Source organism: Myodes glareolus, chromosome 5 (assembly GCF_982192425.1).
Source record: "Myodes glareolus chromosome 5, mMyoGla1.1, whole genome shotgun sequence".
NCBI lineage: Eukaryota > Metazoa > Chordata > Mammalia > Rodentia > Cricetidae > Myodes > Myodes glareolus.
Genome location: NC_142030.1, coordinates 58645167 through 58661239, shown reverse-complemented (window position 1 = coordinate 58661239; position 16073 = coordinate 58645167). Strand labels below are relative to the sequence as shown.

The following is a 16073-nucleotide window of genomic DNA, read 5'->3' as shown; positions in this document are numbered from 1 at the left end:
AAAGTGTGTACAGAACCCAAAAGACTCAAAAGGCCTATGAGAAAGGAAGAGTCTGTGAGAGGAGGAGATTCTAGGAGAGGAAGAACATCAGGACAGATGTGCTATAAAACAAAGCTGAAGAGGGGGAGAGACTAGACAGAGACAGAGGAGGAGAGGGTGGTGGGAAAGGCCAACCCAAAATAATGAAATCTAAAAAAAATCCACGTGGAAATCTGGCTAGACAGTTTAGAGTGTAAAAGTGCTGGCTGTACGTGCCCGCTAGCCCAAGTTTGAGACCTAGAGCCTACGGTAGGAGAGAACGGACACCTGGGCATTGACCTCTGACCCCCACTGCATGCTATGGCACGCACACTATCCTACTCCAACTTCCATTCTGTGTGCATGCACACACATGTAAATAAAACTAAAATTAAAAACATAAGAGTGAAAAAAAATATGGAAAGGAAAATACAGTGTGTGTTGGTTTTCCGTAAACGATACATAAACTGGTGTCATCTCGGAACAAACCTCAACTAAGGAAATGCTTTTACTAAGTTGGCCGAGAGGCAGGTCTGTGGGACATCTTCTTGACTAATGATTAACTGTAGGCAGATGGTCCCAGGAGGTAAAAGAAGGGAGCTGAATTAGAACCTTGAGACTAAGTCGGTAATCAGAGTTCCTCCATGGCTTCTGCTTCAGTTCCTGCCTTGAGTCCCTACGCAGACTTCCCTTCACAGTGGACTGTTCTGGCCATAGTATTTATTACGGCAATGGGAGAAAAAAAAAAATCAAAACAAAGAACCTGGACATAATGTATTAAACTTTGGGCCCCAAAACTCATTTTAAAAGAAAGAAAGGAAGGAAGGAAGGAAGGAAGGAAGGAAAGAAGGAAGGAAGGAAGGAGAGAGAGAGAGAGAGAGAGAGAGAAAGTTTTTGCCTGTTGACGTCAGGGAAAACTACTGCCTAGAAACAAAATACAAATGAAATGAACGAATAAAAAGATGAAGTGATTATCAAACGTTGCCACACTTGACTTCTGAGGCTCACAACACTCACATAAATTCACACACAGCCATGCAGTTGCCGTTTCCCCACTTGGTTCAACAAGGAGTAGAAAACCTTGCTGAGTTATGCCAAGAGCTTAAAGGTCAAGAAAACAAACAAACAACCCCAAAAGTACCCTTCAGCTATGGTGCCCTAGAGAATAGCGCTTCTAAAACAGAGCACTGCCTTGCCCAAACTTCTCTTTCAGCGGTGAAGGGACGCAGACATGGAGATTGATTCAGGAGAAAGACACCTAGAACACACCTGGCAGACAGAAACGTCCGAGCAAGGTCAAGGCCCTAAGGAGCAAACGATGCCCACACTTGCTGTGTTCGCACTTTCGATGGGAGGCCAGAACACTTAGAAAAGAACACAAGGAAAAGACAGAGTATGAAGCAACCAAGAAACAATGCATCTGTTTCCGCTGTCTGGTCTCGCAGTCGGTCAGGCTGACTCTGACCTGGCAATCCACCTAGCTGAGTCTACAGGCGTGGCCAAGAAAGCAGATCCAAACACGGTTTGTCCAAGAGGTCCTTTCCTGACATGGCCTGTTTTAATAGTCTGAATTACTAAAGTCACATGAAGTCAGGGAGGCTTCCAACTACACATGCCCCGGTGACCTTATCATTCCAAATAAATTCAAACTCACAAACTTGCTGGAAACATACTGGACAGACAGCACAGTAGTGAATAAACAGACTCTCCCCCAGGCTAGGTAGACAGCGATCCTGAAACTGCCACGGGTTGAAGCAATCCTCGGCCATCTACAGCAGACAGCTTTGTTCAAACCTTAATAATTTCAAAAGAGGCTGTTAAGGTTTCCCTTGACGTTGAAAGAAGGCGTTTGCTTTGATTTTGGTTTTCTTTCTTTCTTTCTTTCTTTCTTCCTTTCTAAGAGCTCTGAAGTCGTCAGTATGTTCTCTTGTGTGTAAGAGCACAATCAATCCATTTATTTAGAAAGTGCTCTCTGGCCTATCATTTGTTGATTCTGTCGGTACATGGGGATGGGCTAATATCATCTCCCACAACAAGCACTCATGTGACCCTTTAACAGAAAGGAACAAAACACAACACTAAACAAGATTATTCAGGGTAGTGGATACTGCTGGGCCAGGGAGGGGGCACTGGAGCAAGGCACATGGTGGCACCGGAGTACTGCCTGGGCTTGCGTTAAATATCTACCCCGCCTACCCCGCCGTGCTCTTTCTGTCGGTTCCTCTCACACATTTTATTTTTCAGATTAAAAACTGAGGGAAAGACATTAGTAAGGACAGGGAAGATGTCTTTTTATTTGTTTTTTGTTTGTTTGTTTGTTTGTTCAAGACAGGGTTCTTTTGTGCAACCCTGCCTGTCCTGAAATTAGGTCTGTGCGCCAGGATGAGCTCGAACTCAAGAGATCCGTCTGCCTCTGCCTTCCGAGTGCTGGGATTGAAGGTGTACGCCACCACTAGTCAGCAGTGCCTACTGTGCCTGCACGATCCAGCCGGATAGAAACAGGGCCACCTTGGTCATGCGTGTCAGCGAAGGTACAGAGTGCCTAAGGAGGAGAGTAAGTGCAGAGCTGCTTGGTTGCTGTCGGTGGCCAGGGGCCACTCTGCAGCTCAAGTGGGTTCCTTTCTTCCCTCAGTCAGGGTTGCTATTCTGGAGCCCTCTTAGCTGAATGACACAAAGAAAGTGAGGGGCGGCTACGAAAATATCCTCCATTCAGTGAGTCCGAAATACTCAACAAGAGAACTCTTCACTAGACGGGAACACGCTCCTCTGCACTCTGAGACTCTGCTTCAGGCCTGACTTCCTTCCGTCACCCTGGCGCTCCCGCTCCCTTGACATCCTGTGCTTCCCTTGGCACTTCTCCTGCCACGCTGGGCAGAAAGGACTGCTGTCGACAGCCATCAGAGAGTTGGGGACTGGGGCTCTGCTGTTACCTGACAAATTCCTGGTCCCTGCTCAATGTGTCCAGGTTTTGTCTGAACACTGGGGGAAAGCGAAATGAAAAAAAGAATGAAAGAATAAAGCATTACACCAAGTTCAATCATGAAAGTCCTAACTGCTTCACAAGAAATGAATTCAAGATTTAAGACACCATCACAGAAAGCGTCCACAGAGATTAGCAGGGTAAAGTCTATTGGCTGCCACCACCTTGGAGGAGGCATCTACAGGTCTCCTGCAAAGGGAATTCACCAGTAGATCTCAGTTTAAGAGAAACTTGCACGTACTTGAAGTGACAGGCAGGACTCCCCAATCTTTCAGAGTCTGTTCCTGCCGCTCCTACCCATGTCCAGCTGGTCACATCTCTAGCCTGAACTTTTTTGGGGACCAACAAAGATTGTTCTGTTGCTGAAGCGAGAAACATTCAGAGGGTCCTGAATCAGGCCAGTCACTGTGCTAATCACTTGACTATAAAGCCTGGTCTTGCTTCTTTGCCTCTCTGTGTGTACTGTTCGTCTCCTGTGACTGCTTTTTTTTTTTTTTAAGCAACCATTCATTCCTACAAGCCCATCCTGGAACTGACAGGCCTTGTTGAGACAGACAAACATCTACAGAGCATGGGGAAGGCCCCAGTCTCTGCCCCTGGATTCCCAATGAGTAATATGGGGATGTTCCATGGTGGGTTTCACCAGACACCGAAGGCTCAATGCAACCCAACAGGCAACGCAAATGCCACCACTGCCCTTGGCCTGCCCTGGAGCGCAGGCATGTAGGATCCAAACATGTCCTCAGCTCTTGGCACGCAGATGAAAATAAGGTAAATCAGATCATTTTACTTCAGGTTATAACATAGCATCTCATGTTGAAAGCATAACCAATGGAGAGCTCACCATTCAATACTTCATCCTTCCCAAGTGCAGAAATGTGTCCTAAAATTTCCGTTTAGACAAAAGATCACTGTGTCTTCAAATCTGTGTGAACTCTCAATCTTAGAAGATTTACAGTATGTCAGTAGATGTGGGAAACAAATCTAGCCCGCAGCAGAAAACATCACTACAATGACTAGAGAAGAGACCTCGCTCATGGTCAATGGCAAGAAGAGTGTCCCCCAAAACACGAATGAATGAATGAATGAGTGAATGAATGAATAAAAGTAGTGATGCTCCCCTAAACTACTGGAAAACTCCAGAACTACTGTATACATGCTCATAACGGTGGATCTACCGCCTGGCACACTAGAAGTGAACATTACTGCAAACACTAGTGCAGGAGCTCTCAACCTGTGGGTCGTGACCCCCACGGGGTGGAAGGACCCTTCCACAGGAGTTGCTCAAAACCATCAGAAGACACAGATATTTACACTGTGATTCATAACAGTAGTAAAAGTACAGTAATGAAATAGCGATGGAAATAATTTTACGGCTGGGAGTCAGCACAACAGGAGGAACCGGATCAAAGGGTCGCAGCATTAGGAAGGTCGAGAACCACTGTGCGAGTCTTTGGGTGACAATGACGTCCCAGCATATGTTCCACTGCCTTCTCACATGCACCACTCTGGTGGAGGACCTGACACAGGAGATTACGCAGAGATGTGAGAAGAGGGGTGGGAAGCTGCAGCTTCCCCTTAATTTTGCTGTGCAACCCAAATAACTCTTAAAACAACAACCAAAAAAAAAAAAAAAACAACCAAAGTTCACTTATGAACACAGCTAGAGAGACAGCTGGTGGTTAAGAGTGTTTGCTATTCTTTCAGAGGACCTGAATTTGGTTCCAAGCACCTAAGTCAGGCAGCTCGTGACCTCCTTGTAACTCCAGCTCCAGGGGATCTAATGCCTTCTTCTGGCTTCCTCGGACATCTACACACATGTGGTATAAACACACAAACAGACATGTACATTTTGCTTTTAAAAGCAAGGCATGTCAGGTGTGGTGGCAAAACTCTGATCCCAGCACATGGGAGACAGAGACAACGTGGAGCCTTTGAGGCCATCCTCGTCTACTCAGGAAGTTCAAGGCTAGGCATGGGCGACATAAAACCCAGTCTCAAATAAACTAGGAAAAGAACACAAACAAAATACACATACATGGGTCTAACCCTCTACTCTCAGACACTCTGACATTGTTATGAATACCCAGGTATTCAAACCTTGAAATGCCCTAGAGAGTCTAAGACTCCTCTCTGGCGTACAGAAGAGTCAGTCAGAACCAGGCCTGTGCAGATGAGCCCAGCTTTGCTGCCATTTGACTAAGTTCAGACACAGTAAAGTTTACGTGAAATAAATGTTATGAACCTGAACTTTTCAAAAGACTAAGGTAATGCTCTATTGTCTTCCTAAAAATACTTTAAAAATGTGCACACAACAAAAAAATTGTAACAAAATCTGGTTAACAAAGTCCCCACATTACACACACACACACACACACACACACACACACACACACAAATCTCTAAAAGTGTGCAAGCTGTCATGATCTAATGGTTAGAAATGTGCATTAGGAAGAAGTGAAACACGAAGCAGCGTTTACTCTACAGCACAGTGGCCAGAATACCTACAGATTCTATAGAGGGATTGAACCACTAAGCTCTGCTAGGTTTTGAGAACTTTAAGTTTCCACCTGTGTGCTGCCACAGCAGCCAAAAGTGGAACAAAGAGCATCCCGAACACCAGGAAAGCGAGCTAAATGGTGGGAGAAGAACTTCATCGTTTTCAGAGCTACCAGCAGCAGGCAGCTGCGTCCATTACTGCTATCCCTGGGTAGGCTCTCAGTGAAATTCGATTTGAATACCATTTTGCCTGTGCTAGTTTCTGATTTTAAAGCGCCGTCTTGGCTTCACCAAACCCACACGCTTTACAAAACCAGGCCTCCCTCCCTCCCACCCACCTGAAAGGTGCCATGCCTGCTGGTGGTGGTCTCCCCCTCTCCCCAGCCCACCCACAGAAATACTCAGTCCTTTACACACACAATGCTTATTTTCTGCTCAGCCCAGAACCAGGCCAGTCTCTGTGAAAGCCTAGCCTTTCGAGGCTCCATCGGACAAGACTGGAAAAGATGTCTCTGATTTGATCAGTTCCACCCTGCCACTCAGTTTTTCTTACACAGTATCCTAAGGTTGCAATCTACCGACACTTCCACATTCCAGAGAAAAACAAACTCTTTTTGTAGACTATGCTGGCCTCAAATTCACAGAGCTCTGCTTGCCTCTACCTCCAGCATGCTGGAATTAAAGTATATGACACCATATCTAACTAAGACTTATTTTTAATCTATGTATCTGTATATATGGTATATGGATGCCACATGTATGAAGGTACCCATGGAGGCCAGAAGAAAGTGTTAGATTTCTTGGGGCTCCAGTTACAGGAGGTTGTGAGTCACCCAATGTAGGTGTTGGGAACCAAACTCAGGTCCTCTGAAAAAGTAGACAGAGCTCTTAGTGGCTGAGCCATCTTCCCAGCTCCCTGGACAAACAACTTCTTTATGTCCCGGTATCCAGTATACTTCCAGATACATTTCAAAGGGACTGATGGAGCCAGACATGGCAGAAATCTCAGCACTCAGGTCGCAGAAGCACAAGGACCACAAGTTTAAGGCCAGAATGCGCAACCCAGTGAGGACCAGTCTAGTCTTAGCTATACACTGAGACTATATTGTAAAACAAAACAAAACAAAACAAAAAAACCATAATTTAAAATGAACTGGGATGCACTCAGTGGTAGAACACTTGCTTGGTATGCACAGGACCCTCGGTTTAATCCTTACTAGCACTAAGAAAGCACACTGAACAAAACAAACAGAACCAATCAAAAACACAGCAAGGACAGATAGGTTAGCGGGTGCTCTTTTAAGATTCCTCTACAATGATGTTACGGTTAATAAAACGCATAAGTACTCATTTTCAACTAAAATAAAGAAAGTGCTTGAATCAAGCGCTCTCTGGCTCCTACAAAAATCTGGTGAGTGTGTCCAGCATCAATTTACCACAGCCTACAAAAATCTGGTGAGTGTGTCCAGCATCAATTTACCACAGCCAGAAAGTGTTCAGGTGCAAATGCTCACACTTGGACAGGAAATAAAACACAGAGGGATGAGAACATCTGTCCCCCACTTCCTGCTGTGCACAGCTTCATCAAAATGAAAATGTCAATAAAACAGGCTCTTACCAGCTGAACCATCTCTATAGTGCAAAGGGATATTTTTTAGAAAAAAAAAGAACACATACCTAATTTAAATAACAAATAATAAATTCTAGAGCACTCAGGAGACAGAGACAGCCCAATCTCTGTGTTTCAAGGCAAGCCTGATCTACATAGTGCATTTCCTACACAGTGAAACCCTGTCTCCAAAAAAGGGCAAAGAAATGAATCTTATATATTTATCAAATACCCGATAAAACCTCTTGAAGCTCTATTTTCAAATACCACAGCCACTTTGATAGTCATCTTACCAAATATTTCCTTAGTTCCAAAACATCCCTCATAAGATAGCACGAAAAGATGGTTACTTTACTATGGAGCAACACAGCACCAGAGAGGGACAGGCCAGTGTGTCCTGGTGGCCTGAGCTGAGAACAGTGTCGTTCCTGTGACATTCCTGCCAAATGGAGAGCCTGAATCAGTGGATGAGACAGGGACAATCTACGATACAACCTGCTCTGCTATTTATATTTAAAGATATTGGTGTGAATGTTTAAAAGGTGGGGGGAGGGGGTGCTCCAGACTATAGGTGAGTAGAGACAGGGATTGCCATGTTATACGGGATGATCTTAAGACAACCGGCAAATTAAAGCCACATACGGGGTAATAGCACAATTCCAACACTCAGCTCCTGATTTTGATGATGACACTGTGATTATACGAGATAGTGTCTTTACAGAATGTGCAGTGAAGTACTTGGGGAGCAGGAAGCGTCCTTGCTGATGCTGAGCAAGGGGGAGAGGGGAGAGATGAAAACAACCTGGGTGAAGGCAGCTGGGATTCCCTGCATTCTTTTGCAACTTTTCCTTAGGTCTGAAATTATAACAAAATTAATGTGAGAGGGAAAAAAAAATACAGCATTTTACCCACTCCTGCAGACATTTGGACTACTATAATTCAGTGACGACTCTGGGGCCCCGTGCAAGCGGGTCGATGAGCCCCTCTAGAAAGGCCCAGCTTCGAGACATAACTTCCTTGTGTGCTCTTGAGTGCTTACCACTTACATTCAGACCAGGTTAGCTGCCCTGGGCAGCTGCCAGCCGCAGCAGCTCTACACTACCTCCTAATTAAGGGTTCCCGTGTATTACAGGCTTCGAGACTGTCTGGCTCGGGTTCATTTCACAGATGAAACTACTCAAGGCCAGGAGGATGACTTATTGAAGGTATCCAGGCCGTACTAAGCAAAATCAGGATGTGAATAATAATACTAATCCCAAGGTTACTTTCTTCCTGACTCCATGCTCACTTTACCAATGCATAAAATAAACCTGGCCTCGTGCGGGAGAGCTAAGTTAGAAGTGAAAGGTCATGAAAACGGGTGACAGGTAAAGACACTTCCATCCCTGGGACCCACAGGAACGTGAAGGCTCCTGAAGGTTGTGCTCCTACACACACACACACACACACACACGCTAAAATTTTAAAATCTTAGTAACTCAGAGAAATGGACTTTGTCAAATGAGTCTGAGCTTCCTGTGGGCTTTGCTGACGGCTGCGCAGTGGCCGGAGCAGTCACTGACAATGAGCAGCAAGCGTGCGGTGTACACTCGGAATTTCCACATAAGTTCATCCTTGCTTACCAAAGAAACCCACATCCACAGTGTCTCAGAATCTCTGGACATTGTATCACCTACCGGCCAGCTGTACTGGTCAAGCAAAGCTTATTGGTCTTTGTGAGTTACACACAGAGAGACACCAACACAGCCAAGGGGGAGGAACACACACTGTTAATTACGTAACACAGACACTTCAGGGCATCTCATTCATCCAAGACTTTCCCGGTCACTTTCAGATAACTGATCTTTTGCTTCCTGTACAATGGGATAAAAACTTTTTAATTCCTCAGGGTCATTCTCCCCCAAAATGAGCACTCACCAGAGACCTCTCAAGAAGTGCCCAGAACAACCAACTTTGCCATATCACCAAGTGTGACACCATGCTTATCTGACCAGTGTACAAAATAGTCAAATAGCCTCTTACAGAAGAACCATGTTACCAGTAGAGATAGATCAAGACCCTTTGAGAAAGCCAATATGAAACTTTCTAAGTCACACTAGCATTTTAAAAATAATTTTCAAAACCATATGCTCATAAGAATTCTCAAAGAAAATGTTTAAATACGTTTTGGCTAAGAGGGTACCATAGCATCGTAAGAAAGAATAAGAAAGGTCTGTGTCTGTATGTGTGTGTGTGTGTGTGTATAGCTGGAGGGATGCTCAGGGGTTAAGAGCACTGACTGCTCTTGCAGAAGACCAGGGTTCAGTTCCCAGCATCCATGTGGGGTCTTAAAACCGTCTGTAGCTCCAGTTGCAGGAAGTCTGACACCCTCAAATATTGTATAGGCATGGCACATTTGCATACATGCAGGAAAAATAGTTACACAAATAAAATAAGTATTTTGAAATTAAATACACAACCAAGGTAGACAGTGCCTGAGGAATGATACCCAAGGTTGATCTCTGGCTTATACCTACACACACACACACACACACACACACACTCACACACACACACACACACACACACACACACACTCACACACACACACAGACACACACGCACACACACCACACACATACACATGCGTGCACACACACACGCGCGCACACACACACTCACATACACGCACGCGCACAGACACACGCACACACACGCGCGCGCACACACACACGCACACGCATGCACACACACACATACACACACGCACACGCACACACACACACGCACACAGGCAAACCAGTGGCTTTCCCTACTCTTATGTTATTTCTGGACGTCTTTAGCAAGCCAGCCCTGCTCTCCAAAGAGTTATGAACTGTTTCATACCCTCCTGAAGCAATGTGATGTCATCAACTCCTAAGCCAAATTTTGCAGAATGAATTCAAGGTTGACCAGAGAGACACAGCAAGATCCTATTTCACAAAACCAAAATAAATAAATAAATAAACACCAAAACACAGCTGTATTAAAATATTGTATAAAATCACCTTCAAGTTACTTATAAATGTTGTCTATTAAACAAGTGAATTTGCATCACACACTTGGTCCCATCCAAGACATCTCAGTAGGAATATGCTTATGCAGACATTCCAAGGTTGAAAAAAAACCACCTGAAACTCTGGTCCTGCACATCTCAGATGAGGGCTACTCAGCGTGGAGTACCTGCCTTGTTAGGTTCTTTTAGGGACAGAAATGAATTAATGATAGATAAGTCAGCAGCTGCATAACAGGGCACTTAGGAACGTTCTCACTGGACAGTACTTATGCCCTAAGGAAACTATCAAGAGACAGCAGCAGGGGAGGAGGAAACAGAACATTTGTGACACATACGCACTGAAACATTATGGTGAAACTCACTACTTTGTACCCGACCTTCATAAAAGGCATTCAGTTTCTCTTTTCTCTGAAGAATTACCATAATTAGCAACGAGTGTAAAATTTTGGTCCCACTTATTTTATGTGCATTACTTCTCTGTCCAAATTGTCTCTAAGCACTGACAGGACCTAGGCATCCTTAGCCTTTCCTGGGGCTTTTGTGAGCTTGGGCCTTGGGCAACCTCATCCCCAGTTCAGTGGTTCTCAACCTGTGGATCGCGATCCCAACAGCCCTTTCACAGGGTCACACATCAGATATCCTGCATATCAGATATTTACATTACAATTCATAACACTAGCAAAATTACAGCTATGAAGTAGCAACAAAAATAATTTTATGGTGGGAGGGGTCACCACGACTTGAGGAGCTGCATTAAAGGGTCGCAGCGTTAATTAGAAGGTTGAGAACCACTGCCCTAGCTATGTGCCTGTGCGCCCAGACAGTGCCATAAACAGGGCAAGGTTTGCAGGGCAGCCCTATGCAGCAGCCTCTGCCAGCAGTTGAGACTGTCCAGCCCCCGTTCTCAGCATGCTTGCTTGTGGGAGCTCCATTCATCAGGAGGGAATTCATGGGTGAACCTCCACGACCAGAAAGCTCTGATGCTGTCTATCTTGGTTTCCCCCTGGCATTTGCTGGAGAGAACACAGACCAGAGAAAAAGACTGGAAACAAAGCACCCGAAACCAGGGACTAAAGAGAAGAGTAGGAAGAGAAAGCTAGAGGGGAATAAAAGACTCTCAGTGTAAACGTCAAATTCCAAAACTTCCAGATGACAAGACTCAGTTATTACTAAATGGAGCACAGACACTATGAAGCCAAAGTCAGGTTTCTTAGCAAGACGAATTCTACAGCACGCCTGTACTGTAAAACAGGAAGAGAGAGCTGGAAGCGGGGCACTGATACAGCAGCCGAGGCAAGAGCAGCCGCAAGGCAGCAGTGGAGTTCTCGCAGACTTGAGGGACTGCCAGGTGCACACAAGGAAGGGCCAAAGTGCTGGGAAGGAAAGAGTGTTTGCCAGGAAATGATTCCAACAATGGGCTGCGGATAGCTGGAGAGGGAGAGCAGCAGCCAGGAAGTGACTAAGACATCGAGGGGGGGGGGCACGGTGGTGGGGAGCAAGACCACAGTACTGATGAGCTCCAGTGACTTGCGGTGGGCTTGGGAGACGGCACTGAAGAGCAGGGTGACATGCTGAAGATGGTGTGTTTTCTGGTAATGGTGACAGTCAGAGACATAAGAAGGGGAAGAGAGGAGGAGGCCAGAGTAGGAGGAAACAGCCTGAGGGGAGCAGGACCTCAGAAAAACAGGGACTCCTATAGGTAAAGGGTCATCGTGTGACCCACAGATGACTGCAGAAAGGTAGATTGGAAGAAGTGAATGCATGAGGACTCTGACTGTACTCCCCTGGGGCTTGCTGTGGCTTTTTATAGGCAAGAAGTACCTGATACAGGGAATTTTAGACCCCAATTTCAACATTTTGTTTAAGGTACATTATCTACATACTTTACAATCTTAGAAGGCTTTAACTATGATCTTAAAAATTCAAGTCAAAAGTGGTGGCTCATACCAGTAACCCAATACTTAGAGGAGGCCAACACAGGAGGATTACTGTGAGTTCAAGGCCAGGCTGAGCTACACGGTGAGTCTAAAGTCGGCCTGAGCTATATACAGGGTGAGACCTCAAACAAATATATGTAAATAAATTAAATAGAAGATTAAAAATTCAAAAGTTCCTCCACTTCAACCTTTTGGGTAACAAACTTCAACCTGCCAAATAAGTCAAGCCAGTGTGCTAGCCAATGAACGCGCCCGACAGTACTGAATTCCTGGGACACTGCCCAAGTGGTCAGGCACTTTCCTAGGCCTTGCTGTGGGAATCCTTCTGCAATAAGCACACGACACCAGTGAGAGTGGAAGCGAGGAGCTGTCACTGGTGGACTGAAGCCAGGACAGTTCCTGAAAGGCCTCCATCCCAGGTCCAGTTCGTAGTCTCATTTAATACTCTACAACCACAAGGTGGGGTGGGCAAACGAGCAGGATTTTACAGAAGCACACCGTTGCTAAGGGCGACGACCCCTGTTTCAGCTGTCCCTCCAGGTCCTTCTGTTTCAGGTAGTCAGTGAAGTCACGTTTGGCAAATAGGTAGGGCAAGCAGCGCTTCAAGGAAATCAGGAAACCATCAGCATCTAGTAAGTGGGCTTTCCTACCTTCTTCGACTTCAGCCTCAGTGGTGATTTATATCATCATTAGTGGGAAAGTCAAGAATAAACATGGAAAAGATAATTTCCAGCTGTAAACAGCAGAAAGAATACAAATCGGACCAATGTGGATGAGCGCATAACGGGGTCAGTAGGTTCGTAAACATTTCACCCCATGACCCGTGCTCCCAGCAGGCAAGAGTCCTGGCTGCGCACATGAGCATGTTTTATGTGCTCTAACTTCTTGGGCCAACGTTCTTTCCATCCAACACTAGCCTAAATATGTAGACTTATAGCACGGATGTGATTGCTGAGGGGAAAAAGGAAGGAGAAAAGGGGCTGGGGCTGGGAGTTTTGATGCAAGAAATATGATCCCAGATGACAACACTGGTCATCTGTAGAGTTTAATCTACTTTCTCAATGGCAGGCGTCTGCAAACTTTATACAATGTTACCGTCAGCACCTTGCAACACTAACAAGTTGTTGGACCACCTTGCTGGAGCGAAGAAAGCCAGATAATGATGGGTCTACAGTGGGTGAACCCACACCTTGACCTGGCTGCTTAGATTTGCATAAACCTCTAGCCCTCTATTTAAACTTCAAACTTTTCAGGACCATGAAAGTGGGCTGGAGTTGGGTCACTAGTCTTCCCAAAGTGGCCACATTGAATAAATCTCCACTTTATACATTTTTTTTAATTGATTTGACTGTTTTGACTTCTCAATATCCTGGCATCTTAGGTAAAGACTGTGACTCCTTAGCCCAGCAGTGGTGGCGCACGCCTTTAATCTCAGAACTCGGGAGGCAGAGGCAGGCAGATCTCTGTGAGTTTGAGGCCAGCCTGGTCTACAAGAGTTAGTTCCAGGACAGGCTCCAAAGCTACAGAGAACTCTGTCTCAAAAAACAAACAAATAAACAAAAAACAAAACTGTGACCTCACGTTCTGTGAGAGTTTTAGGTACTTACTGCCTAACAAGTGCTTAGACAGATATATGCTAAGTAACTGAACAGAATTTGAGAAGCTGTTCTGGATGAACGTACGCTGTGCTCCTATAGACCCAGGTGCCTGGAGGCTGAGGCAGGACAGCTGGAGCCCTGGAGCAGAAGGTCAGTCCAGGACACGTGAAAGTAATCTCCAAACCACAAAAGTAGGGTGTGGTAACACCTTTAATCTACCACTTAGGAAGGAGAGGCAGGAAGATACCAAGTTCAAGGCCAGCCTGAAGAACACGAAGTGTTGTCTCAAAAGAATTCTTTGTAAAAAAATGAACCCTAATTAGTAGTACCCTCAAATCAGCCCAGACTGGCCTCAAATTCATGGCAATCCTCCTGTCTCCTGCCCCTCAAGTGTTGGGATTTTAGGTGTGAGTCACCATACCTGGCTTCTTAAAGAAAAAAAAATAAGAAAAAAAAAGGACTGGTATCAGTCATAACATCACTGTCTCTGCTTCTGCTTTTAACACCCCAAAGACCACTCGACCTGCCCTGCTCTCAACCGCAATGTCTGACACCACACAATTCAGCACACAGGAGTTCTGATAAAATGGAGTTATGGTATATTCTGGGCCCTTTGCTTAAACACAACCCCCCCCCAAAAAAGAGAAAAACCCACCTTTTCCTTTTCTCCTAAACAGGAAAACACAGAAGAGACCCCCATCTAACACTGAGAAAGTGAACCTTTGTCCGTTTTCACATCTACACTATTAACAACTAGTTTAAATGAAAGTTGGTAATCCAACAGACTCTCACCTATATCTTGGTTCCAGAGACTCCTTACTACATTCGGAACTTTTACACGAAAGAAACTGAGTAAAGAACATTGAACAAATTACATTTTGAACAACAAAAGAAACCGGGGACGCCCCCTCTGTGTTTTCTTAGCAGTTGGCTCTCTGTAGCCACTACTTAGCCGAATTCTGAGACAGAAACAAGCACTTTGCTTTGAACAACACACACACACACACACACACACACACACACACACACACACAAAGTTCTGAAGCAGACACGACTTCAGACGCCCCATAAAACTGCTCATCCAATCCACATAAACGGAGCCGGAGCCCTTTATCAAAAACTTGAGTCTGGTTATTTGGTAAGGGGCCGAGAGGGGGGTTATCTAAATCAAAGTAAAAGTATGCTTTGTAAATGTTCTACGTCTTGTCTAATTATTGTGCCAATGTTTGGCATTAATACGAATTCATGTTTGGCATTAATACGAATTCAACTAAATTCTTTTAAGCCTTTGCATTCTACTTCAGAACTAACATAAATTTTTTTTCCTCTGGGATTTGCAGACCCCAGAGGTGAGACAAATGGGATTCTCAGGGTTTTTTCTACCACGAAAGCTTAAGAATGGATCTTACCAGGTAAAAGAAAACCACTGGCTTAAACAAGGAAATAAACCAACAAAGGCCCCACAGATGAAAAGTCCTGCAACCTTCCGCCATCTCCCAAAGGTGGAGAATCCTAATTCCAGAGTCGGATTCCCAGGAGGCCTCGGGAAACCCAGAATCACCAGGAGGTGACGGCAGGGAACCGGCCGTGAGTAAGCTCCCGGGACTGCCCCCCGGGAAGCTGCAAGGCAAGGAAGCCCCCTCCTCCTCCACGTTCAGGGATCCAAAGAAAGAGGTTGCTCGCCTCCCGGCCGCGCTCTCCGGGCGGCAAGCCCGAGCCCCGGAGCGCGCAGACCGCGCCCCCTCCCCTCCGCGGCGCCCCGAGCGCGCGCACGGCCGCGGAGCCCCCCTCCCGGCCCCGGCCCGGCCCCGCAGCACTCACAGAGCCCGAGCATCGCGGCCAGCAGCGACCACAGGCAGCGCCGGCGGGCCGGGGCTACAATCAGAGCCACGGCTCCGACGGTCTCTGCCATCCTGCTCCCGCCGCTCCGTTCGGCCCGGGTCCCCGCAGCGGTCGGCTCGCCGGTCTCAAACCCCGCAGCTCCGGGTCCCGCGTACGAGCGCGAGGACAGCTCCACGCCACTGCTCCCCGCTCCGGCCCCCAGTGGTCACCCGCCAGCCCACCGCCCAGCCCCAGCCCCTGTGCCCGCCCCGCTACCCGCTCATTGGTCTTCCGGGCAACCCGTGAAGGGAACCATTGGACAACTCGAGAGCCCGCCAGCCCCTCCTCGAGCAAAGCCCCGCCCCCGGGGTCCCACCCTTGGTGTGTCCGTGCGGCGTACCCTAGTACTGCGCCTCTGCAGCCGCCCGACGTTGATCTTGCCTGCGTGGCTGGCCCTGGGCTGCCCACCGGCCCGCCGCCGCCAGGGTCTGCCCTCCTCGCTTGGAGTCAGCCCCACAGTTCTCTTCATTTTCCTCCCGGTGGTAATTTTCCAAGTCCTGATCTCATCTCTAACTAG

The 16073-nt window shown here is 46.5% G+C and overlaps 1 protein-coding gene across 1 annotated transcript in view; it reads right to left on the bottom strand.

Moving 5' to 3' along the window:
- Mpzl1 (myelin protein zero like 1) overlaps positions 1–15727 on the bottom strand; it is a 42997-nt gene extending 27270 nt beyond the window's left edge. Inside the window, exon 1 of the mRNA XM_085687978.2 lies at positions 15497–15727. Within this exon, the coding sequence (XP_085544104.1) occupies positions 15497–15587 (91 nt within the window). The 5' untranslated portion in view covers positions 15588–15727. The remainder of the gene's footprint in view (positions 1–15496) is intronic.
- Between the last annotated feature and the right edge of the window lie 346 nt (positions 15728–16073).